The sequence below is a fragment of the Sceloporus occidentalis genome, unplaced genomic scaffold (genome assembly GCF_023333645.1).
Source record: "Sceloporus occidentalis isolate IW3139 unplaced genomic scaffold, rSceOcc1.0.p SCAF_67, whole genome shotgun sequence".
NCBI classification, from domain to species: Eukaryota; Metazoa; Chordata; class Lepidosauria; order Squamata; family Phrynosomatidae; genus Sceloporus; species Sceloporus occidentalis.
This window is the reverse complement of record NW_028317047.1, coordinates 1,367,761-1,392,732: the sequence shown is the minus strand read 5'-3', so window position 1 is coordinate 1,392,732 and position 24,972 is coordinate 1,367,761. Positions and strand designations below refer to the sequence as shown.

Below are 24,972 nucleotides of genomic sequence, written 5' to 3'. Positions count from 1 at the left end.
TATAAAAACATACCTCTGGTGAAAGTCTATAAAGAGGTCTTACAGCTATTTAGACCATTCCATTGGTTGCTATAGTGACAAGGCCATTTTTGAACGTTTGCAAGAGAATAGTTTATTATTTTTTGAACCCAATGTTCTTATCTGCTTAAGGAAAGCAAGGTTAGACAACAAACCTATATCAATGTATGGGTCTTGTTAAGAAAATGCTTGTATCTTCAGGTTCATCAATATTTTTGGTAACATCACAGGGGGCCTTCTAAGGTCCCCCAATTAGTTTTTTAGAAATTGCATTAAAAATTATTCTCTATTAAAAATGGTACAGGTATTCCAGGTTCATGAGTTAATATATTAAATGCAGGTTCTACCTTCTTACGTTTTCTAATTCCATTAATGTTCGATGAGAACATTGTTTTTTTTTTTTTTAAACAGTGATGTACTAGCCACAGTGGGTATATATTGGGATCATCTTATAGAACATACACATGCATTGTCTGGAGCCTCTCTAACCAGAGGACAGTTTGTCCTTCGCAGGGAAGTGAGAATGTGTGTGTTGGCACTGTGGGGCTTGCTGAAATGTTAAAGCAAGTACATCACTAGAGGATACTTTATAAAATATCCAAGAGAAAACCTAAACGATAGCTAGGTTTATGTGAAAATATAAGGAACTGACATTTAGATTAAAGAACCACTCCAGTCCTATTTTCATGTTGTATGCATACTGGAGTTCATTTTGCATGGACACAAATGCATTTTACAGAAAGTAAATCTGTGCAGGCATTGCTTACTTAATGGACTTCTTATTTAATACCTCAGGGCTGCCCCTACTGAAACCAGGAAATGTAAGCGTAAAGCATACTTAAGTACACTTCCTCGACATGCTCATTTGCTCACTAGCACATCCAGGGCCGGCCCGACAATGGAGCCGAGTGGGGCAACCGCTCCAGGCGGCACTCTTGAAGGGGCGGCACTTCGCCGCCCCAAGCCCTTTTTTTTTTTTAAAGCGAAAGAGAGAGAAAGGGGTGCCGCTGTCAGTACCCGCTCGGCGCCCCTCGCTCTCTCCTCTGCGGCGAGTCTTCCTGTTCGGTCTCGGTGCCGGCTTGTAATGCTGAGTGCGGGAAGATTTCCGGCGCTCAGCATTACAAGCCGGCACCGAGACCGAACAGGGAGACTCGCCGCAGGACTGCTGAAAGGTAAGTACAAGAAGGGGGGGGGGCGGAGGGAGAGGAAGGGTAGATAAGGGGGGGGCGGCATTTTAAAATTCGCCCCAGGCGGCATTTTGCCTTGGGCCGGCCCTGAGCACATCCATTGAAGTTAATGTGAACTGAACCCAAAATAAATGTTAGTGGGGGTAGCAAAAGCTGAAGACACGCTTGCTAGTTGAACATCAATACTCTGTTAGCATGCCAGTTTTTAACAGTTGCTACTTCCATTGATTTTAGGTAGATGTTCGTTTTTGCTTGGTTCCTAGTTTCCTTTGTGCGCACAGCCTGTGGTAAATTCGGTCTCCACTGCTCTAGGGAATCTCCTCTCATAGCTGGACTTACGACTTCACAGGGTGGTACTAGAAAACTGACGTCAAACGTCAGGCCAAAAATAGTGTTTTTAGCATCACATGGTATGTTTTTGGGACATTGGATGCGATTTGCAGCACTGTATTTATTACGTATAATTATATAGTGCCAGCAAATTCCGTTGCGCTGTTACAATCGGAGGAATAATTTAAAATCACACACAATAACAAACTGGTACAAAAGGAGAAGAGGGCTCTGTCCCTGCAAGTTTACAATCTAATCGATGGTTGAGGGGGAAGTGAAACAGTAGAGAGGACTACTTGGATGGGGATGAGTTGATAGGGACAAGATGATCTGAAGAGGTTGTTGATCGTTTAGAGATGTTTTCACCTGAGTGGTTAGTGGTAGGGAGGGCATGAGGAAAGAAAAGAATGGCATGTGAGCTAAGGTAGGGTGATGGCAGATGTGGACAGTAGAGAAATTATCAAGGGGAACGGGAGATTAAATATGTATAAGGAGTAGGGAAAAAAAAACAAAGAGTGAAAACATGTAGGGCAGGGGTGTCCAAGCTTTTTCTGCAGTGGGCCACTTCATCAGAAATGTATACGTGTGAGGGCCACACTCATTTTTCACTGTGAGAAAATATGGCCTTTAATAAAATATGCAGATTAAAATAAAGTAAATGACACAAAACCTTTACTTTTCCTCTCACTGATTTCTGGGCCTAGAAAGGTTTGTGACTGCAAATTCAGGATAATTAAAAATGAAATACTTCTATTTATTCTAGGGATGCACCAAAATGAAAATTCTGGACCAAAACATTCACTGTTCACTTACCCAAAACCGAAAATGACCCCCCCACCTTTAAAAATAATAATAAAAACTCACATTTTTAATAAAAGTAGGTAACACACCACAATTGGACAAAAAAATTAGCAATATGACTTGGCATGATAGGAGTGTGATTGCTAACAGCAATCACACTCCTATCATACCCAGGCAACCAGTAAATGCTGGTACCTAGGCATGATGGGACTGTGCTTGCTGATAGCAATCACACTCCTATCATGCCAAGTCAGCCAGTACATGCTGGTACAGGGTGGCTGTAAGTGATGTGCAGACCCCATACTGCTGGCAGCATCAATACACAAGGGGGCAGCTATCTAGGTTTCAGCATGTACTGGCTGACTTGGCATGATAGGAGTGTGATTGCTAACAGCAATCAAAGTCCCATCATGCCTAGGTTCCAGCACTTACACATCCAACCAGTAAATGCTGGAACCTAGGCATGATGGGACTGTGATTGCTGTTAACAATCACACTCCTATCATGCCAAGTCAGCCAGTACATGCTGGTACAGGGTGGCTGTAAGTGATGTGCAGACCCCATACTGCTGGCAGCATCAATACACAAGGGGGCAGCTAGCTAGGTTTCAGCATGTACTGGCTGACTTGGAATGATAAGAGTGTGATTGCTAACAGCAATCACAGTCCCATCATGCCTAGGTTCCAGCACTTACACATCCATGCTATCACACACACACTCATTCATTCATATACTCATCCATTCACATACTCATTCCCTCAATCACGCATACTCATTCAAACACCCTCCCCACCCCCTTACCTGCACTGCAGCTCCTCGATGCCGCTCACAGACTTCAGCAGGGGGCGCCGCCTCCCTCTGCGTTCTCTGGTACTGCACAGAGGAAGCAGGACTGGAGCAGAGTCATGTCATGTCACGTGAACTCTGCTAGGTTCCGCTTCCTCTATGCAGTACAGAAGACCCTCCCACAGGTAAGTAGCAGGGCTCGAGGTGCGGCCCGCGTAAGATCGGTTGCCCTGGCTGCCGATCTTCTGCGGGCCCCACCTCGGGGTCTCGCGGGCCGCATGTTGTACGCCCCTGATGTAGGGGTTCATAGTAAGGATTAGGGTGATTGGGACATGAGATTAAGTGGGTTACCTGCTGATTGCACAAGGTGATGGTGTTGCAGTTTTACATTGCATGCTATGTTGTGAGTGACAAACAGAAGGATGAGAATCACAAGCACAAGAGGACTCCTAACATACTTCTCCCTGCACACATCCATGAAATTTGTCAGTTGTTAAATTTGACTTAACTTTTTAATGACGCATTCAGTATTTGATTTGACTTGGACAAACACTGGAGTTTAATCAGTGAACTATAATTTCGTAGGGGTTTGCTTTGCGATGAAACACCTCATCTCACCTAACTCACCACACATTATGACAGATCAACCCCACCCCGCTTCTCCTGCTTGCCCTTGCAAGGGGTAAGATGACTTAACATATCTCCTCCAGGAGACTATACATTAGGACTAGCAGTCCTTGCAAGAAAAGCCTTCTAGATTTGGCCTGTTAAAAACGCATACATAAATTGATGAGTTGAAAGTTTTATCTAATTGCAACTTCCCATCCAAATTACAACTTCATGAGTACATTTCCGTAATGTTTTACATATTTATTGCAAAATTGAAATTAAATTACTTAGATTGTAAACACCAAAATATAGTCTGCTTATTCTCTTCTGTGTTCTACATGGCCTCCTGGGTAAGTGTTAGCAGCATGTTGACTGCATGCTTTTGAGCAATAATGCAAATTGCCAGCTCAAGCACTGCAGAGAACATAGACCCCCAACCAATAAGTGTTAAACATTACGCATTATTTACAGCTAAAGTGTTTTATTATGTCATATGCATAGCTGGAGTGATGGAACCCTGTGTAAAGTTACTGTTATGATGTCATATATTAAAGTGGATACATATTATCAGGTCCCGAGACGCTACTGTAATTGATGCTAAAAGGGACATGACCTGAAGAATGTCTCTTCACATTTAAATTGCAAATGCTTTTAGAAACACAGCTGAATAAACCAGGGGGAGCAAAGACCCTCTTATCTACTAATCTATATTCTGCAACAGTCCTAAAATAAAAAAACGATACAACTGCATACATGATAGACCTAATCATGCCATTGCAAACAGCACTGTTAAATACCAAATTAATCTATTTAACTACTCAGCTACCAGGGCAGTGTGACGCATGCCATGTGAAATCTTTATATGTGAATAGTTAATGCAAATGTATGATGATATCATTGTATTTTAGGTCTCATAGGTAAACAGCAAAGAACAGAAAGCTTGTGGGAGCTCGGCTGTTTTAATTATGAAATAAATCATGTACTTTGTGATAACCGCACATCACGAGAGGTAACTGGGATCCTAATGCCATGTGCGGTTTGTAACAAAAGCAGCGCTGAGAATTATTGATTGACACTTTCCTGCTGCTAAACCCATGCTGTATTTAGACAGAGAGATACTGTGCGCCAGTCATTAACCCTCCTAATGCCACGATAACTACCAAATTACACCAAAAAAAAAGGATTATAGGATGCTATTTTTTTTATAAAATCACAAACAACCTCTGATAGAGTAGCCATCAAAGGAATAACAGTAGAAAAAATACACAAATCATATAATGTAACTATACAAAAAAGAATATATATTTATATCATGGCGGATACAAATATACATATATAATGTTTGATATTCATTAACTCTTGCCAAGGAAATGCACACAACATGTTATGTTATAGGCCCACTGTTAGCCAATATAGTCATTATAATAAGCATATTATATGTCTAATGAAGGAAGCAGGGTATTACAAAGAACTTGCTCACAAATCAACCTTGCACACTATGAAATGGGAAATGTAATACATAGAATCTATGAATCTAACATAATTCTTGATGTGCCCATTTCTTTTGAAAACACACAACACAGGGTTACAGAATGCAATATTATATTATAATACCAATGTGGTCTCGAGTTATCAAGGTGATGGTATTAACATGTGAATTTCCAACATGCTTCAACCTAGAGCAATCATGCTAATCTGAAATGAATGGGACTGGCTACTGGCACTTCTTTTTAAATACAATAAAATGAAATGAAATGTTGAACTTACTATGCCTGGTGTCTAACTTGCCTCGTGTGCTTGCTGGGTGGGTGCTGCTAGATGCTCCTGTACTGCAGCATCCTTCAGTCTCATGGATCCTACAGCATTAGGCTATTAATGTACTCAGAGATGCAGGTGAAAGGCTGCCTGCAAAACAGTGCATGGAGCCCAGGGACCAGCTTTACCCAGGGCTAGGTCTGTGCATGTGGAAAACAAGGACTGGATTTCCACCTAATGATATATAAAGTTGTGATTGATTTTTTTTTATATAATGCAGCTATTCTATTATATCCAACGCATATGTGTGCATTAATTGACATTGCTGTTTTTTTGTCTTTAATATGTTTCTTACATGAGTAGAACAAGAGGACAGAAAATCATTATAAAGATTTTTTTATACGTTATAATAATCATGTAGTTTGTAACATTAATAAAATCCTTTTTCTGCCCCAGTGTTTACATGAAATATATAATGTTGCACTCATATTTATTAATTTATATAGAACCATCATATTCTGCATCGCTGTACAATGGGTGTATATATATATATATATAATATATACAGATGTCCCAAGTCTCCTGGAAATATGGTGGTTTCTCCATGACACACACTCTCCCTCAATGACTCTCTGACACACACTCTCTCTCAGTGACTCCCTACCTTCTCAAATTCTGCTTCCCTGTCGCATTTTTCTACGGTTCCCTACAAAAGGCGAGGCTTCCGCGCACACCCTCTGCCGTGATTGGAGGAATGGGGAGAGGCTGTTCCTGTCATGTGTGCCGTGGCTCCACCCTTTTGTGGAAGTACTCCAAGAGTCTTTTATTCTACCCTGCCCTTTTGAGAAAGTGCTGAGGAGCTTTGGTTCACGGAGTTGATATTGGGAAGAAGAAGACAAAGAAAGAAGACAGAAGAACAAGAAGAGAAAAGAGAAGAAGTGGAGCTGCAGAAAAGGAGACGGAAGGGGGAGCATTGAGAGAGAACGTGAGAGAGTTTAACCCCTTAAGAACAATGGGTTGTCCTTAAACCCATTAAAAACAATGTATTGTGAGCCCGTATATGTACGGGCTTTGTCATTAAGGGGTTAAGAGAGCATGAGAGAGAGAGTGAGAGTGAAAAAGTAACAAAATGCAAATTAGAATTTGTTTGTTTCGCCGTGGTTCCTCCCTGTTTGCAGAGCCCTCAGACTACCTACCAATCTCCCTGAAGCCCATTATCCAAACTTGGGGCCTCTCTGGATAGCGTTGTCTATGAATGTTTATATTCCCTTACTGTATAAGCCACTACCACTTCTGATTGGAGACTGTTTCATTTATTTAGCACCCTCTCAGTAAAGTACGGTAAAACCTCCTAATATTACATCTGTTTTGTCCACAGCCTGTAAATAGGATGAAGGCAATCTCATCCGCCTGTTCAATGCAGTGCAATGTGGAAAGCTAAATTGTACATGTGAATAGTAAATGCACACATTGTTAGGATGTGTCGCAATATCTTTGTCCTCAGTGGATATATATATATCGGAGTGATTCATGAGAGCCAAGCCTTTTGCAGCACACTTAACTAAAGAAACAGTATAGATTAAATGTATATAGACAGTTCATAAAAAGATCCAGTTAGTACCGAAGTGCTGTATAGATGTCAGCTGTCACTTAATAGGCAAATAATTGTGATTTGATTTTCAGTGACAAGAAACAGAACATTTGGTTAAAGATATTGAAATGTCCATATGGCATTTCATAAATGGTAACACAAAACATAAAGAATAAAAAATTCACATCTCAGAAAATAGGTATAGCTATACCTATATATGGAAAGAGACTATTGTTCTCTCTACTTCTCCCCCTGTCTCAATGTTCTAAGCCATCCACACAAGAGGAGCCGTTGGGTAATTCCTGCAGTCATGGGAATGGATCAATGGCGTGACTGTGATAGTCATTAAGCTCCAGGCTTTAGAATTAGCACAATGGCAAAAGGGTATTTAGTCTGCTGTGCTCAGAGCACAGGGAGCACGCAAAATCAGTGAGACAGCTCCCGGGAATATGTGACTGAATTGCATATGAAGGCTTTGTCGCCCAACCCGAAACTGCTACAGTTTTTATGGCCTTTTACATGCGATTTCAATCATACTTAAGTCAAAGTTTGGATCCTTTGGGAGTTCTTGTCACCACCCGTTTAGCTTCATGCCAGACAGGCTTGTTTCATTTTAAATACAAAGCTGTTCTTCCATAATTCATCAAGTCTTTCTACTGTCCTTACAATTTATAAAATGGTGGTGGATCCGTGTCTACGAGAAAGGCAACAAAAGATTGATTTACACTGCCCTAAATTCCCTTGGAGTTAGTCACTCAAAGTGCACCTTTTTCACAGACGCTTTACCCACAAAATCAACCTACATAACACAGTCTCAAATATACGGCCAATGGACACTGGCCTATCTCCTCCAAAGGTGTCATTTCCAAAAAGACTAGACGCTTACAAAAATCAGCAATTTTTAGGGTTCCATTCAGCTTTATGAGGATTTTAAGGAAAGAAGAAATTCTCCTTTTTAATTCAGACAACTCCATGAACTAGATAATTCACTGGTTATTTAATTTAATGTGTTTCTGGGAATTACAAATCATCACCTCTACCGACACTCTTGGAGGGGCTTTCAAATAATAGCAAATAAAAGTATGTTCATTTCACAGCTCTCTGGAGGCACTTGTTACTTAAGATGTTTTTTATGAACTTATTCTGTATCAACAGATTAGAAATATCATGGAAGGATGTTGTATTCAACTACTTTTTCAACCTTATTGCTATTTAACTATCACCTCAGGGTAGTGGTAATTCTAATAAACCTTAATACATTATCAAAAGAGACCTGATTAGTTTTAGTATGATCTCTGCTGGTACTGCTACTCTTCATAATAATGTGGAAGGTTGAAGAGGTCAGCACTTTCAAGCCAGAAGAAAATTGTTTATTTGGACAGCTTGACATTTAGTAAAAGAATATTGATTTATTTCTTTACATGTGTATGCATGCATGATTTAATGCAATCAGGTTTTTTCCCCAAAAAAACAATAACTCCAATTTAATTAAAATTTTAGTCTTAGGAATTTTTTAAATACTATTTTTAAAGGGGTTTTCAAACCCACCTGTTTCTTGCTAAATCACTTCTGTATCATATACATAGACTTCATGGCAGTTCTCCAGCTGAAGTCTTCCTTGATAAACCTCCAGTGTTGGCAGCCAGATCTGGCTACAACATACTGCAAAACACTATTCTGTCTCAAGGACATTCTCACAATTTCATGCTGAGAGCTTCTACTGTCATTACTGTCTACAGTTCTGTAGGGAAATTAATGGTGGCAATATGGCTGAGTGACAGAGTTGTTGTTTAATTTAAAATTGTATAGGGAACAATTTATTAAAATAATCACGATAAGAAGTGAGTTTTTATATTATGATACTACAATTGATTTTCTATAACTAAGCAACAGAATAAAAACAATAGCATATGTGAATAGTAATAAAAATTAAATTACAGCTGCACTATCAAGGGAAATTGTATATAGTGGTTGGTTTCATGACAGTTCTATGTAAATTTTATCCAACAAAAGCTTCAGAATGATTACTAGGTGTTATGAAGTAAAATACATTTTAGAAACTATATCACGTCAATAGCCAACCTCCACCAATCTTTAACAATTCGGCCATTTAATCTGACCTCCTTAGATTTCCATTACTTAATTCTGTCCCTTCTGCTGTTTCCTGACTTGCTGATGCTTGGGTTGTCCATCACTAAAACCCACGTCATAAACACACAATAAAAACAAAAAATAAAGGTATATTTTAAATAAATGTATTTTGTATGTTTGAGTATTGCAAAAGCTTCAACAAGACACAGAAACTAAAAAAACTGGACCAGTTTTCTTGCCTGGATTCGCTAACTACAACTGTTTAGCTACCTTCTCAAGAATATATGCTGAAAGGGCAGCGGACAACTTAACCCCTTAATGACGAGGCTGTTTCTTAATCGTAGTACACTTTGGGACAAAGGGTCTTTTAACATTTTTCAGTGTTGCTCTTTAGCTGTAATTTTCTTCTTTCTCATTTTGTGCACCCACACACATTATATATTGTTTTTTTTCAGGACAAGCAGGGCTTTCTTTAGATACCATCATATCATCTAATTTACTATACAAAAATGATAAATATGGTGATCTTTTGTTAAAAAATGACTTTTTCTCACTTATTTGAAAAACCTTTTACTCATCTGCAAAAACTAATGAAAAAACCTGCTAAATAGCTTCTACTACTATTTGTCCTGAGTTTAGAAATACCCAATGTTTTTATGTTTTTTTGCCTTTTTTTATTAAGTTATTGGGCAATAATTACAAGTAGCGTGTTGCTATTTCAAAACAATTTTTTCCCGAAATCTGGTCATTCTGCCTCATGTGTATTCCGGTTATTTTTGAAGCCGGCCAATGCAATTTACCCCATCAAACCATATATTTTTGAAAACTAGACACCCCAGGGTATTTCAAATGCTGGTATTTTAACCATTTCCATGCACTCATTTTACCATCAACCTTTGTCAAACTTTATGGTAGTATTTTTTTCTCCCACACACATTGTACTTCAGGTGTTAATTTACCGCACCTGGTATATGTCACTGTCAAACACCCCAATATGTGTTCAGTAACATCTCCTGAGTACAGCGATACCCCTATGCATGGGTTTGTTGGGTTATTTGGGAGGTAAAAGGCCACCTTTTGTGAGGTGTGCATTTTTTGGCATTTGGACATCTGGTTAGTCTGTGCCCACGTCCCATATTTGGGACATCTTTGAAGCCGGCCAATTCGATTTATCCCATCAAATCATAATTTTTTTAAACTAGGCACCCCATGGGCATTTAGAATGCCAATATTTTGACTCTTTCCATGCGACAAGTTTTGTGAAGCTATAGCGCTAATTATAGGAATTGCTCATAAAAAACACAGCCCGCTTGGAAGGGTACGAAAGGCACACAGCCCGCTTGGAAGGGTACGTAAGGCACACAGCACGCTTCGAAGGGTACGAAAGGCACACAGCCCGCTTGGAAGGGTACGATAGGCACACAGCCCGCTTGGAAGGACACAAAGCAGGTAACCAGGAATGGTACAGGTGCAGAGCCACAGCAAAAAGGTCCACAGACTTCAATACAAAGGCCCTGAATGAAGGGCAGGGCAGGTTCATAAAGGCAGGGTAATCCAGGTAACAAGGCCCAGCTGGATGTATTGACTAGGGCTCAACCCAGGTAACAAGGCACACCTGATCCTAGTAATAGAGTTCTGAGTGCTCCAGAGGGCGGCCACTAGTGGTAGCAGATTTAAATGCCACAGGTATGAAAAAGCCATGGTTCGGCAGCGAAAAAGTGGTTCCTGACAAAAGGTTTTGCAATTTTACATCACAAAACGAAAAAAAAAAATTCTTGCAAAGATATTTGAGTTATTCCGTTGGGTAAAATATGAACGTAAATCTATTAGCTACAATGAACACAATTACAAAGCTACAACCTTGACTAACATAAAAATATGTATAAGATAAAACTAGACAACAGTTGAGGTTGACAATGTGACTGAATGGTGGTAGCTTCAGAGCAATATTACTCAAAGGAACTCAGTTTTTAAGAGTGGCATGGGTGGTTTTGGATACTATAATCACTGGGCTGACGCTATGAGGGTTATGTATAAAAGGAATTCTGATGCAGTTTAAAAAGTGGCTTTATCTCTACATCAAATATTGTTATATTCCCTCTCATTGTGTCATTTGATGATTTTCAGAATCACATTTTATTTATAATCCCCAATGTATAAATTTTCTCTGGAATGTAGGCATTTAATAATGTCTCTTTCCTCTGTACATTCATAGACACTGCTCATCGTATAGACCATCTAAAACAAAAGTTAAACAACTTCAGCTTTAACTTAAGAGTTTTAACAACATGATATACATCTCATAAAAATATAAAAATACGGATTCATGGTATCTGGTTTTCACATTGTTTCAGGCGGCTGCATGTTTGATGTACATTGTATGGTATTTTTCTGTGCTGTTATTTTAGACTAACATAACAGACAAAGTCCCCTTCTTTCTGCTGTTTTTGTTTCCCGTCACTTTTATGGTGCATTAAACATTTTGTGACTTATTTATTAATTTCAATGATTTATATTGGTTAAATGGTATCATTTATATTGCATAGACAGAATAGCCCTTGCTTCGTATGCAGAAAAATAATATTGTGGACAAAAAAAAATTGTGTTGTATCAAAAAGGGCTGGTCCTCAACCAAATAGCACCCCAAGCGAGAAAACCCATTGTCACAACCCCCCCCCCAAGGTATTTTTTTAACCTTAAGAAGGCCAGCAAAAAGCATAGATCTTTTCAGGGCACATTGCTAGTGCATTATGGAGGCTTCCACCCCAGACAGCAAACCTATTTCTACACACTGAGGCCCTTTTCATGGGTGATTACCAGCTACCCCCTTGGTCCCGAGTCACCTGGCACTAAGGACTAAGGCCATCTCTAGTGTTCAAAGTGCTGTGAAGTCAATTGCCCATGGTGCATTGGGCCTCCAGTCCCAGTGTGGCCTAGCGTCAGTGAACATCATGTTGCACTTGTCCCGAGAGGTCCAGTGTGAAGGAGAGAGATCAAAGTCACCCCTGCCAGCACAAGCAGCATCTCAACCTCCTCATACCGGAATGCAGGTGTGTAGAGGGTTCGTGAGCTGCAGTGCTACCGCCACAGTACACCACTGACACAGCTTTATGTCAATATGCATGTTTGCTTCATATGCTGAGAATTTCTGCAATATATTTGTGACATAACCTAGGTAACCATACAAAAAGTGCTACAATCTTCTGAAAACATACATTCTACTTTTACTAGGAAGTAAATCCAAACGGTCTCACTGAATAGGCGATAAAATAGGAAACTGCCAAATGATGTACAGACCTTAGTAGGATATATGTACTTATTGAAAAGCACAAAAATACCCTACAAATGTTTACCACAGTAATAACTTCTGGGTGACAGCTTCCAATGTGAGCCATAAAATACACTCATATTGAGCGTGGCACTCTCAGGCAGCTGCACTATTTCATTATTGTGGGGAGTTTCACTTACCGTTAACTCTTCCAAGGAAAAGGGCCTTTGGACCATTAAACTGAGTCTCGGAGGCCAGGGGAAGGCTGTACGATTCTGGAGGGTAATGATCAAGCTGAAAGAGAAGAATGAGAGAGAAAAAGAGAAATGTGAGATGGGAGTGTTTTTAATATCACATTTTACTGATGCTTCTGTTTCATTACAGGGCTAACCACAAAACACCAGCCAACGTCCTTCAGAAGGTCAACATTTACTGCTGGGAAAAGAGTGCTCTGTAGTCAGTCTTGAAAACAAAATATTACTTATATATTTATGTTATTTAAATTGTGGGCTTATAAATTACATATTTTACAATAACTTCAAATATACCTTGCCAATATAAATTTTGGAATTTTCTGGAATTCTTTAATACTTACAATTTAAAAGCAGACGGCATATGAACAAGAAATATATATGTATTGTAGTTTAATCAAGGTGAACAACTCCTGTAGTGTGTGCTCCTGGTGCTAGCCTTTGACAACACTATGTTTATTTTGGTTGCTCTGCCCTACATGGTCTATTACAGCACCACCAGTACTTTCTTCATTGCAAAACCTTTTTGTGGTAAATTGAAATGTTGGATCCAGTGAGTCTGTTTATGCATTCCACATACATGCAGAAAAGCACATGTGATGCACACTCTTTTGTGAAAACAGAATGGATCGTCTTGTGGATAAGAGTCTCCACAACATCTCTCCTTGGTCTCCATTTCAACAGAGACTCACTAAGATAAATAATGCACAATTATCGACTTTTGTAGCGGCAGCAAAGCAGGCTTGGGACAGGGAGCTCTCAAGACAGGCCAAAGATACCTCTTTAGGCTTGCAACCAGCCCAGCGAGCAGCGGCACACCAAAGGGCATGATCTTGCTAAGTAATAGAGCTTATTTTTATAATGTAAAATAAATATTTTACTTCTTCTCCTCAAACTATTTTTTGAAAGAAAGAAAATCTAAAACCTAAAATATGATGTGTAAAAAATATAAACAGATTTGGTATTTTTTACTGGGGGTACACCTTGTTACTTCCGTTATATTATTATTATTATTTATTGTTTTATATAGCGCCATCAAATTCCATAGCAAATATAGTCATACTACTGCTGGTGCACAGGAGTATGTATGTATATATATGTATATATATATATATATATATATATATTAAATTGCATTTTAAAATCAACTGCTGTTTGGATTTTTTATGTTTATACATATCCTGTTTTTTTTAAGATGGATGGCCACTTAAAGGTTTCCCCTTACCTGTTGTACTTTGAATTGGGGGTTTATTTATTAAAAAAATATGTCCATGCCTGCCTCCTAAGATATTGTTAACTACCTACCTCTTGCCCCTTGGTTGTCAGGGATCTTGGGGACTGTTTTTTTTATACAAAAAAAAAAAAGAGTTTAGTTTTAAATGTTAAACTTGCATTTCACTTTTATGCGCATTCCTTTTAAATTTGCAAGCCCAACTGTGCTGCAGCCAAGATGATCCTAGTCAAGTTCACTAGACTATAGGGACAGTGATAGGTATGCAAGTTAGTCATTTTGATTCTGGGAGTCTGATATAACTTCTTAATTAAATCCATCATAAGGAGGTTTACATTCTATTGGCAGTGACAATGAACTGATGTAGTATGTAAGACGATTTAATGTTTAATTGGATTACTCCCTACATTTTTGCTCATAGCACTTGTCTCTTGTCTTCTTCTTTGAAAGAGCTTTCATTTTTAATATAGCATCTCTTTCATGCGTACAATCCTGTAAAATTAAAGCTTTGTAATTTATCCGAGAGTTAGCCCAAACCATTTAACCATCAATTTTTGTGAGGCTCGCAACAACCTCTATGAAGATAATCATTATTTAAATTTGAAGCTGAGGACACCATGTGGCCCAATATGGTATTGCTCATTAAATTGCTTTAAATCTATTCATTTTTTTTTTGTTTTTTTTTTGTTTTTTGAATCTATTCATTTTTAATGGGAGCCGCTGCCTATTCAATGTTTTAAACAAAAACAGGATATTGTTTATGCTTGCTATTGATTTGAAAGAAGAGACTGATATTTTCATAACATTGTTATAACTTTTTGTACTTATATCAGTATGGATGCAGGTACATATTACTGGTGCTTTACTTTGAATGAGAAAAGTCAAGAAATGTTGTACTACCTTATAAGATGCCTAGAGTGGGAAGTGTTTAGTGATTTGGATTAGACTTGTGCATTCGTCTTCGGGCGAACATGAAAACGAGCACGAAGAGGCCGTTTTTTTTGTTCGTTCCGAAGGAACGTAGAACAGAATACAGTGCCGGCAAACCGTAGGCGAAGACGAAGACTCACAATCACGAAGAATCGAAGATTCTTCGTGATCGTCTTCGTTTTTGCCGCGCAACTGCCAAAATTTCAAACAGGAGTGAGCTGATCCTCGTCTGTCCAATCAGCTCACTCTTGTGACGTAACGCTAAGGGTCTCGTCCAATGCCTGTGCTGCTGTTTTTTGAATTCTGAAGGCGCCTTTATAAGACCAGAGCTTGCCTGAGAGATCCATTCATTTTTCGCTGTGACTGCTTTGGCAACACTGCTGTGCTGCATCCGAGCGTTACAGAGAGAGATTGTTCTGTTCTGTGTGAGACTGGTAAGCCTTAGCCTGCCATTTCTCACTGTGTACTTCATCCTCACTTCAGTGCTACTTAATTAATATATTTAATAATAATAATTTGATTAATTTAATTTTTTTAAAATTAATTTGTCATCAACTTTAGTGTAAGTGCTGTTGAGTTGACAGTGCACCCAGTGCCTCAGTGGCACTGGGGTGCCCTTGCCCTGGGCTGGCACTAGTGCCTATTGCCTGTCCTGCTTAAATAAATTAAATAGAATTTATAAATTACAATTTAATAGAATCTATAATTTAATAGTTCATTATAATATTATATATATATATATATATTTGTCAGTCATATATATATATATACTATAGTATACTAGTGTAGAGTGTACTGTAGACATTCATCTACTAGTGTCTAATTTAAAATCAGTAATATTAATTAATATAATTAATAATTGAATTCATTATAAAATTATATATATATTTGTCAGTTATAGTTAGTAATAGTATACTAGTGTAGAGTGTACTGTAGACATTCAGAACATCTACTAGTGTCTAATCTAAAATCAGTAATATCAATAATTCTCTAATTCTTTCTTATCTTAATAGTTAATTAAATTAGCTATAAATAAAAGTAATAATATTAATTAATTACTACTAGCGTATAGTTCAGCTAATCTTATTAGTACTGGTGCTGCAGCTCTATAGTTTGTGCTTTGTTTTAGCAACAGTAAGAGACCAAGTCAATTTTTCTTAATTCATCTTTCATTTTATTTCATTTGTTTTGCTCACCTCAGTCCATCAGTGAAGTGAACTTGTTGGGCTAGTGAGTGCAGCCGCATAAGTGCTGTGTTTTTTTTTGATCAGCAAGCAGTGACGTTAACTGTTTTGCAAAGATTTTCTCATTTATTTTACATTTTATTTCAATTTTATTAAAAGTACCCTTAGTGTTTTGCTCACCTCAGTCCATCAGTGAAGTGAACTTGTTGGGCTAGTGAGTGCAGCAAGCAGTGAAGATAACCGTTTTGCTGTGACATTTTATTTTATTTCTAATTCTTTTCAAGAAAAATTGACTGTGACGAGCTGTACTAAGCAAAGCTTCAAGCTACTAGCTGTAGTACTAAAATAATTCTAATCTTCTTTAATCTTAATCTATAATATATTATAAATAATAATATTCTAATTCATAATCTATAATATAAGTAATTCTAATTCTAAATTCTAATTCATAATCTATATTCTTCTATCTATAATACATAATATATAAGTAAATTAGTTCTAATCTATTAATATTATATAACTTAATATTAATTAATAAATCATATACTGAATCTGATTTAACCTCACTTTAGCTTAGTGGGTTTGAGAGCGTCTGCCTAGAGGTAGACTTATAGTAAGGAAATATAGCTTTAGGCTAGCATAGTGGTAGGCTAAGCTCTTAGGCCCGTGTAAATTCAAATTAAAAATAAAATACTGCTAGTTATTAAATAGTTAATCTTGAGTTAATAATTTCAATAACTTTAGGATTTTGGCAGATTGCACACAGCACAGTGCAGTAGTGCATAGTTTTACTTTTTAAGCAGTAGCACTGAAGAGAACTTCCTCTAATTTTTTTGTCTTTAATTTGTTTTTTCCTTTTTTTTATTTTTATTTTTTTATTTTTTTTTTTATAGTTTTTTAAACACTACACTACACTACACTACACTACACTACACACACAACACAAAATTTGAAATGGATCCTCCTTTTGGGACTAAGGAGGGACAAGCTCCATCTACCACCACCACCACCACCAGCACCACCACCAGCACCACCACCAGCTCTAAGATGCAGCCTTTGCGTCAGTCTAGTCGGCCAAGTAGGCCAAGCTCTCGCTTATCATTTGGGGAAGCATTGCTTGAAGGATCATCAAGTAAAGGAAAGGCACCAAAAGCAGGCAGTAGTAGTGCGGCTAGGCCCACAAGCTCTATGGTTTTTTACGGAAAGCCTAAAGCACCAGAAGCACGTTCAAAGTTAAAGGGTAGCACAAGTAGTACCAGCCCAGTGACTAAAAAGAAGTGCCTTTTGCCCCAAGCAGCATCTTCCCCATCCACCAGCAGCATGCAAGGTACCAAGCAGAGCCAAATTAGCAGCAAGACTCAGAGGGGTCCCAAACCAAAGCGATCTCATTCCTTTGTAGGGAAAACCACCACCACCACCACCCCCGCCTCTACCACCACTAGTGCTGCGCCTACTGTTCCCACTGGTACCGCCACGCCATGTCCTCCTAGTACCTCTAGCAAGCCACCAAGTCCTTACAAAATTTTTGTAAAGACAGTTAGAGAGAGGGCTACACATAGTGGAACTCCACCTAGCGAGGTAGCAGAGGAGCCTGAGACTGAGAGGCCAAGTGCAGAGTCTATTCTTCCTGCTCGCACTACTACTAGTCACGAGTCTCACGACGATATCAGTCTTAGCTCCAGCCTAGCAGGAATTCCATTCGATCTGGCTAATGAAGAGCTAGACTATGAGCCAGAGGAAGTAGAGGAGATGAGTGGTCAGGAATCAGATTCCTCAGGGAGCAGTGTCCAAATGACTAGTGCACAATTTTCCCCTGAGCCTCCACCTTCTCCGCTACGATCATCACCATCACCACCACCAGCAGCAGCAGCAAAACCTAGCAAATCTAAAGCAATTAGCAGTCCCACTATGGCCAGTACTGTTACCACCAGTCCCACCACCACTAGTTCTGCCTCTGTTCATCCACCCCGAGCAGTAAGAGCAGCACCCAAGGCACACTCCAAGGCTATGCGCGCCCCAATTTGGGAGCACTTTGAAAATGTTGAAGAAGGGCGCTATGGAAAGTGCAAACATTGTGGGAAGCTAATAAGCAGAGGGAAAGTGTCTGGCCATTTTACCAGTGCTAGCATGAAGCATCACCTCAGCACTCAACACAACGCTGTGCTATTGGGGAAAGATGCAGAGGTAAAACTTAGTGCAGGCAGCATAGCTGGTGGCCGTGGAAAAACCCCAACAGCTTCTTCTTCTGAGCCAATAGCAGCAGCAGCAGCAGCAGCAGCAGCAGCAACTAGTGCTGGCAGCCAGAGACCAAGGCAGGTTGGAGCACTGCATGCCCAGCCCACCCTGGAAGAATTTGGGGCATTCCACTCCAAGAGAACGATGCCCAAACAGCAGGCCAATAAAGTAACGCGACTTATTGGTCAGTTCATTGCTGTTGGAGGGGCATCCTTCTCCATGATTGAAGGGGAGCCTTTCAAACAATTGATGGCGGCTGTGGCTCCACAATACACAGTTCCGTCACGTTCCACTTTCAGCAGGAACATTGTCCCCTCGCTGTATCGGTCCTGTGTTGCAGCAGTGAAAGAGGAGCTTTCCAAGGCTGCTGGTCAGTGTGTTCATTTCACTACAGATTTGTGGAGTGCACCTAGCGCCCAGCATGCCTTTCTTTCTTTGACAGCACACTGGTGGCAGCCCGGTGTGTCTAAGGAAGTTGCTGCAGCAGGCTACCGATCATTCCTTCTCCATGCAGAAGTGATGGATGAAAAGCACACTTCCCAAAATATTCTGCATGCGATTAGGAAAATGTTTAGCCTTTGGGTGGGAGCAGAGGCGGGCACCAATGTTGAAGTTGGTTTTGTGGTAACTGACGGAGGTGCCAATATGGTGAAAGCGCTGCGAGATGGTCATATTGTTGGTGTGCGCTGTGCAGCCCACATCATCCATCTTGTAGTGAAGGCAGCAATGTCAGAAGGAACTAATGTGGCAGCAGTAGTTCTGTCCCGCTGCAGAAAGATCGCTGGGCACTTTCACCATAGTGTTAAGGCTAGCCAACTTTTGAGGGAAGAGCAAGAGAGGTCAGGTCTTCCCGTACACTGCCTACGTCAGGATGTCAGTACACGGTGGAACTCCACGTTAGACATGCTAGAGAGGATTTTGGAGCAGCAGAGGGCAATCCATAATCTTGCCTCAGAGCACAATATTGGGATTACCTCTCCATTGAATAGGGAGGATTGGACAGTGATCGCCCAGCTAGTGGCAGTCCTTAAACCATTCAGGGATGCCACAGAAAATTTAAGCTCAAACACTGCCAGTCTGGCCCAGGTAATCCCAGTGTTCTCCCATCTAGGCAGCAAGATGGATGTGTTCCTTGGAAACCGTGAGGCTGTTCAAGGTGGCACTCTACATCCTGACGTAGCAGCCATAGTCAGGAAGCTGAAGGATCTGCTAAAAGTACACCTTCGCAAGCGAATGGAAGAGAGTCCCGAAATGATGCTAGCGTGCCTTTGTGATCCAAGAATTAAGGGAAAGCTAGCTTTGAAATTCAATGTTCTCAGTAGCTACCGGGAGCAATTGGTCAACAAGGTGCGTGACTGGCAGCGTAAAATGGGAATGCTGTCCGAGGAGGGTGAGGTGCAGGAGGAGGAAGAGATGATGTGGTCTGCTACCCCTAGCAGCAGCATCAGCAGCAGTGCCACAAGCAGCACAACACAGCTGAGTGGAGCAGCTGCGTTTTGGGAAGAGGCACTTGGCAGTATAGTTGGACCATCTGACAGAGCTAGCAGCAGAAAGGAGAGTAGTGCTGCTGAAATGGTCAAACTTTACCTCTGTGAAGTTCCTTCTGCTCCTAATGTTGATCCTCTTAGCTACTGGGATGAAAAGAAGAGTGTGTGGCCTGCACTCTCATGGGTTGCGCAGCAGCTTCTATCATGTCCGCCAACCACTGTTCAAAGTGAGCGCGTGTTTTCTATGACTGGAAACATACTGAGTCCACAGCGCTCACGCGTGGCACCTCATCTGATGGAGCAGATTGCCTTTCTTAAATTCAATCTGCCCAAATTGGGTTACCCAGCTCTTAGCTTGGAAAGTTAAATTTTTTCTCTCTAATGTTTAAGGTAGTTTCTCCCCCTGGTTGCACTTGCTGCGGTGTGGCAATGCCTGCTACCTCCGCTGGTGTAGCCAATTTACGCTAGGGCCTAGTGTCTGAGCTCTGTAAGTCCGCTCCCAAACGCCTAGGACTGACAGTCTTTGGATGCTTTGCCCTGGGGTGAAACAGGTGAGTGGGTCGTCAATTGCCCACTCATTCACCTTTTTTCCGTTTCCAACGCTGCTGCTGGTGGTGGTGCCAGTATCTTTTGCCAGTTCGCTTCCTGGCTGAAATCATGCCTCAGATGTCCCTAATGGAAAGGGTAGTTTCTCCCCCCTGGTTGCACTTGCTGCGGTGTGGCAACGCCTGCTACCTCCGCCGGTGTAGCTAGCTTATGCTAGGGCCTTGTGTCTGAGTTCTGTAGGTCTGCTCCCAAACGCCAAGGACTGACAGTGCTTGGATGCTTTGCCCTGGGGTGAAACAGGTGAGCGGGTCGTCAATTGCCCACTCATTCGCCTTTCCCAATTCTGCTGCTGCTGGTGGTGGTGCCAGTGTCTCTCTTCAATGCCAGTTCGCTTCCTGGCTAGTGTCATGCCTCGAATGTCCCTGATGGTAAGGGTAGTTTCTCCCCCCTGGTTGCACTTGCTGCGGTGTGGCAACGCCTGCTACCTCCGCCGGTGTAGCCAGCTTACGCTAGGGCCTTGTGTCTGAGTTCTGTAGGTCTGCTCCCAAACGCCAAGGACTGACAGTGCTTGGATGCTTTGCCCTGGGGTGAAACAGGTGAGCGGGTCGTCAATTGCCCACTCATTCGCCTTTCCCAATTCTGCTGCTGCTGGTGGTGGTGCCAGTGTCTCTCTTCAATGCCAGTTCGCTTCCTGGCTAGTGTCATGCCTCGAATGTCCCTGATGGTAAGGGTAGTTTCTCCCCCCTGGTTGCACTTGTTGCGGTGTGGCAACGCCTGCTACCTCCGCCGGTGTAGCCAGCTTACGCTAGGGCCTTGTGTCTGAGTTCTGGAAGTCCGCTCCCAAACGCCAAGGACTGACAGTTTTTGGATGCTTTGCCCTGGGGTGAAACAGGTGAGCGGGTCGTCAATTGCCCACTCATTCGCCTTTTCCAATGCTGCTGCTGCTGCTGCTGGTGGTGGTGCCAGTGTCTCTTCTCTGCCAGTTCGCTTCCTGGCTAGTGTCATGCCTCAAATGTCCCTTATGGTAAGGGCAGTTTCTCCCCCCTGGTTGCACTTGCTGCGGTGTGGCAACGCCTGCTACCTCCGCCAATGTAGCCAGCTTACGCTAGGGCCTTGTGTCTGAGCTCTGGAAGTCCGCTCCCAAACGCCAAGGACTGACAGTGTTTGGATGCTTTGCTCTGGGGTGAAACAGGTGAGTGGGTCGCCAATTGCCCACTCATTCGCCTTTCCCAATTCTGCTGCTGCTGCTGCTGGTGGTGGTGCCAGTGTCTCTTCGATGCCAGTTCGCTTCCTGGCTAGTGTCATGAATCAAATGTCCCTAATGGTAAGGGCAGTTTCTCCCCCCTGGCTGCCTCTGTCTGCGGTGTGGCAACGCCTGCTACCTCCGCCGGAGTGGCCAGCTTACGCTAGGGCCTAGTGTCTGAGCTCTGGAAGTCTGCTGCCAAACGTCTAAGACTGACAGTGTTTGGGTTGCTTTGCCCTGGGGTGAAACAGGTGAGTGGGTCGCCAATTGCCCACTCATTCGCCTTTCCCATTTTTCAATGCTGCTGCTGGTGGTGGTGGTGGTGCCAGCATCTCTTCTCTGCCAGTTCGCTTCCTGGCTAGAGTCATGCCCAAAATGTCCCTAGTGGTAAGGGCAGTTTCTCCCCTCTGGCTGCGTCTGTTTGCGGTGTGGCAACGCCTGCTACCTCCGCCGGAGTGGCCAGCTTACGCTAGGGCCTTGTGTCTGAGCTCTGGAAGTCTGCTGCCAAACGTCTAAGACTGACAGTGTTTGGGTGCTTTGCCCTGGGGTGAAACAGGTGAGTGGGTCGCCAATTGCCCACTCATTCGCCTTTCCCAATTCTGCTGCTGCTGCTGGTGGTGGTGCCAGTGTCTCTTCGATGCCAGTTCGCTTCCTGGCTAGTGTCATGAATCAAATGTCCCTAATGGTAAGGGCAGTTTCTCCCCCCTGGCTGCCTCTGTCTGCGGTGTGGCAACGCCTGCTACCTCCGCCGGAGTGGCCAGCTTACGCTAGGGCCTTGTGTCTGAGCTCTGGAAGTCTGCTGCCAAACGTCTAAGACTGACAGTGTTTGGGTGCTTTGCCCTGGGGTGAAACAGGTGAGTGGGTCGCCAATTGCCCACTCATTCGCCTTTCCCAATTCTGCTGCTGCTGCTGGTGGTGGTGCCAGTGTCTCTTCGATGCCAGTTCGCTTCCTGGCTAGTGTCATGAATCAAATGTCCCTAATGGTAAGGGCAGTTTCTCCCCCCTGGCTGCCTCTGTCTGCGGTGTGGCAACGCCTGCTACCTCCGCCGGAGTGGCCAGCTTACGCTAGGGCCTTGTGTCTGAGCTCTGGAAGTCTGCTGCCAAACGTTTAAGACTGACAGTGTTTGGGTGCTTTGCCCTGGGGTGAAACAGGTGAGTGGGTCGCCAATTGCCCACTCATTCGCCTTTCCCATTTTTCAATGCTGCTGCTGGTGGTGGTGGTGGTGCCAGCATCTCTTCTCTGCCAGTTCGCTTCCTGGCTAGAGTCATGCCCAAAATGTCCCTAGTGGTAAGGGCAGTTTCTCCCCTCTGGCTGCGTCTGTTTGCGGTGTGGCAACGCCTGCTACCTCCGCCGGAGTGGCCAGCTTACGCTAGGGCCTTGTGTCTGAGCTCTGGAAGTCTGCTGCCAAACGTCTAAGACTGACAGTGTTTGGGTGCTTTGCCCTGGGGTGAAACAGGTGAGCGGGTCGCCAATTGCCCTCTCATTCGCCTTTCCAATTTTTCAATGCTGCTGGTGGTGGTGGTGGTGGTGGTGGTGGTGGTGGTGCCAGCATCTCTTCTCTGCCAGTTCGCTTCCTGGCTAGAGTCATGCCCAAAATGTCCCTAATTGTAAGGGCAGTTTCTCCTCCCTGGCTGCCTCTGTCTGCGGTGTGGCAACGCCTGCTACCTCCGCCGGAGTGGCCAGCTTACGCTAGGGCCTTGTGTCTGAGCTCTGGAAGTCTGCTGCCAAACGTCTAAGACTGACAGTGTTTGGGTGCTTTGCCCTGGGGTGAAACAGGTGAGCGGGTCGCCAATTGCCCTCTCATTCGCCTTTCCAATTTTTCAATGCTGCTGGTGGTGGTGGTGGTGGTGGTGGTGGTGGTGGTGGTGGTGCCAGCATCTCTTCTCTGCCAGTTCGCTTCCTGGCTAGAGTCATGCCCAAAATGTCCCTAATTGTAAGGGCAGTTTCTCCCCCCTGGCTGCCTCTGTCTGCGGTGTGGCAACGCCTGCTACCTCCGCCGGAGTGGCCAGCTTACGCTAGGGCCTTGTGTCTGAGCTCTGGAAGTCTGCTGCCAAACGTCTAAGACTGACAGTGTTTGGGTGCTTTGCCCTGGGGTGAAACAGGTGAGTGGGTCGCCAATTGCCCACTCATTCGCCTTTTCAATGCTGCTGCTGGTGGTGGTGCCAGCATCTCTTCTCTGCCAGTTCGCTTCCTGGCTAGAGTCATGCCCAAAATGTCCCTAATGGTAAGGGCAGTTTCTCCCCCCTGGCTGCCTCTGTTTGCGGTGTGGCAACGCCTGCTACCTCCGCCGGAGTGGCCAGCTTACGCTAGGGCCTTGTGTCTGAGCTCTGGAAGTCTGCTGCCAAACGTCTAAGACTGACAGTGTTTGGGTGCTTTGCCCTGGGGTGAAACAGGTGAGTGGGTCGCCAATTGCCCACTCATTCGCCTTTTCAATGCTGCTGCTGGTGGTGGTGCCAGCATCTCTTCTCTGCCAGTTCGCTTCCTGGCTAGTGTCATGCCTCAAATGTCCCTAATTGTAAGGGCAGTTTCTCCCCCCTGGCTGCCTCTGTCTGCGGTGTGGCAACGCCTGCTACCTCCGCCGGAGTGGCCAGCTTACGCTAGGGCCTTGTGTCTGAGCTCTGGAAGTCTGCTGCCAAACGTCTAAGACTGACAGTGTTTGGGTGCTTTGCCCTGGGGTGAAACAGGTGAGCGGGTCGCCAATTGCCCTCTCATTCGCCTTTCCAATTTTTCAATGCTGCTGGTGGTGGTGGTGGTGGTGGTGGTGCCAGCATCTCTTCTCTGCCAGTTCGCTTCCTGGCTAGAGTCATGCCCAAAATGTCCCTAATTGTAAGGGCAGTTTCTCCCCCCTGGCTGCCTCTGTCTGCGGTGTGGCAACGCCTGCTACCTCCGCCGGAGTGGCCAGCTTACGCTAGGGCCTTGTGTCTGAGCTCTGGAAGTCTGCTGCCAAACGTCTAAGACTGACAGTGTTTGGGTGCTTTGCCCTGGGGTGAAACAGGTGAGTGGGTCGCCAATTGCCCACTCATTCGCCTTTTCAATGCTGCTGCTGGTGGTGGTGCCAGCATCTCTTCTCTGCCAGTTCGCTTCCTGGCTAGAGTCATGCCCAAAATGTCCCTAATGGTAAGGGCAGTTTCTCCCCCCTGGCTGCCTCTGTTTGCGGTGTGGCAACGCCTGCTACCTCCGCCGGAGTGGCCAGCTTACGCTAGGGCCTTGTGTCTGAGCTCTGGAAGTCTGCTGCCAAACGTCTAAGACTGACAGTGTTTGGGTGCTTTGCCCTGGGGTGAAACAGGTGAGCGGGTCGCCAATTGCCCTCTCATTCGCCTTTCCAATTTTTCAATGCTGCTGGTGGTGGTGGTGGTGGTGGTGGTGGTGGTGCCAGCATCTCTTCTCTGCCAGTTCGCTTCCTGGCTAGAGTCATGCCCAAAATGTCC

General features: G+C 43.2%; 1 protein-coding gene across 1 annotated transcript in view; it reads right to left on the bottom strand.

The window, feature by feature from the left end:
* The window catches only part of LOC149286607 (contactin-associated protein-like 2), a 494,134-nt gene that overhangs the window by 20,606 nt on the left and 448,556 nt on the right, over positions 1-24,972 (bottom strand). The window contains exon 21 of the mRNA XM_089493838.1: positions 12,637-12,730. Within this exon, the coding sequence (XP_089349964.1) occupies positions 12,637-12,730 (94 nt within the window). The remainder of the gene's footprint in view (positions 1-12,636; positions 12,731-24,972) is intronic.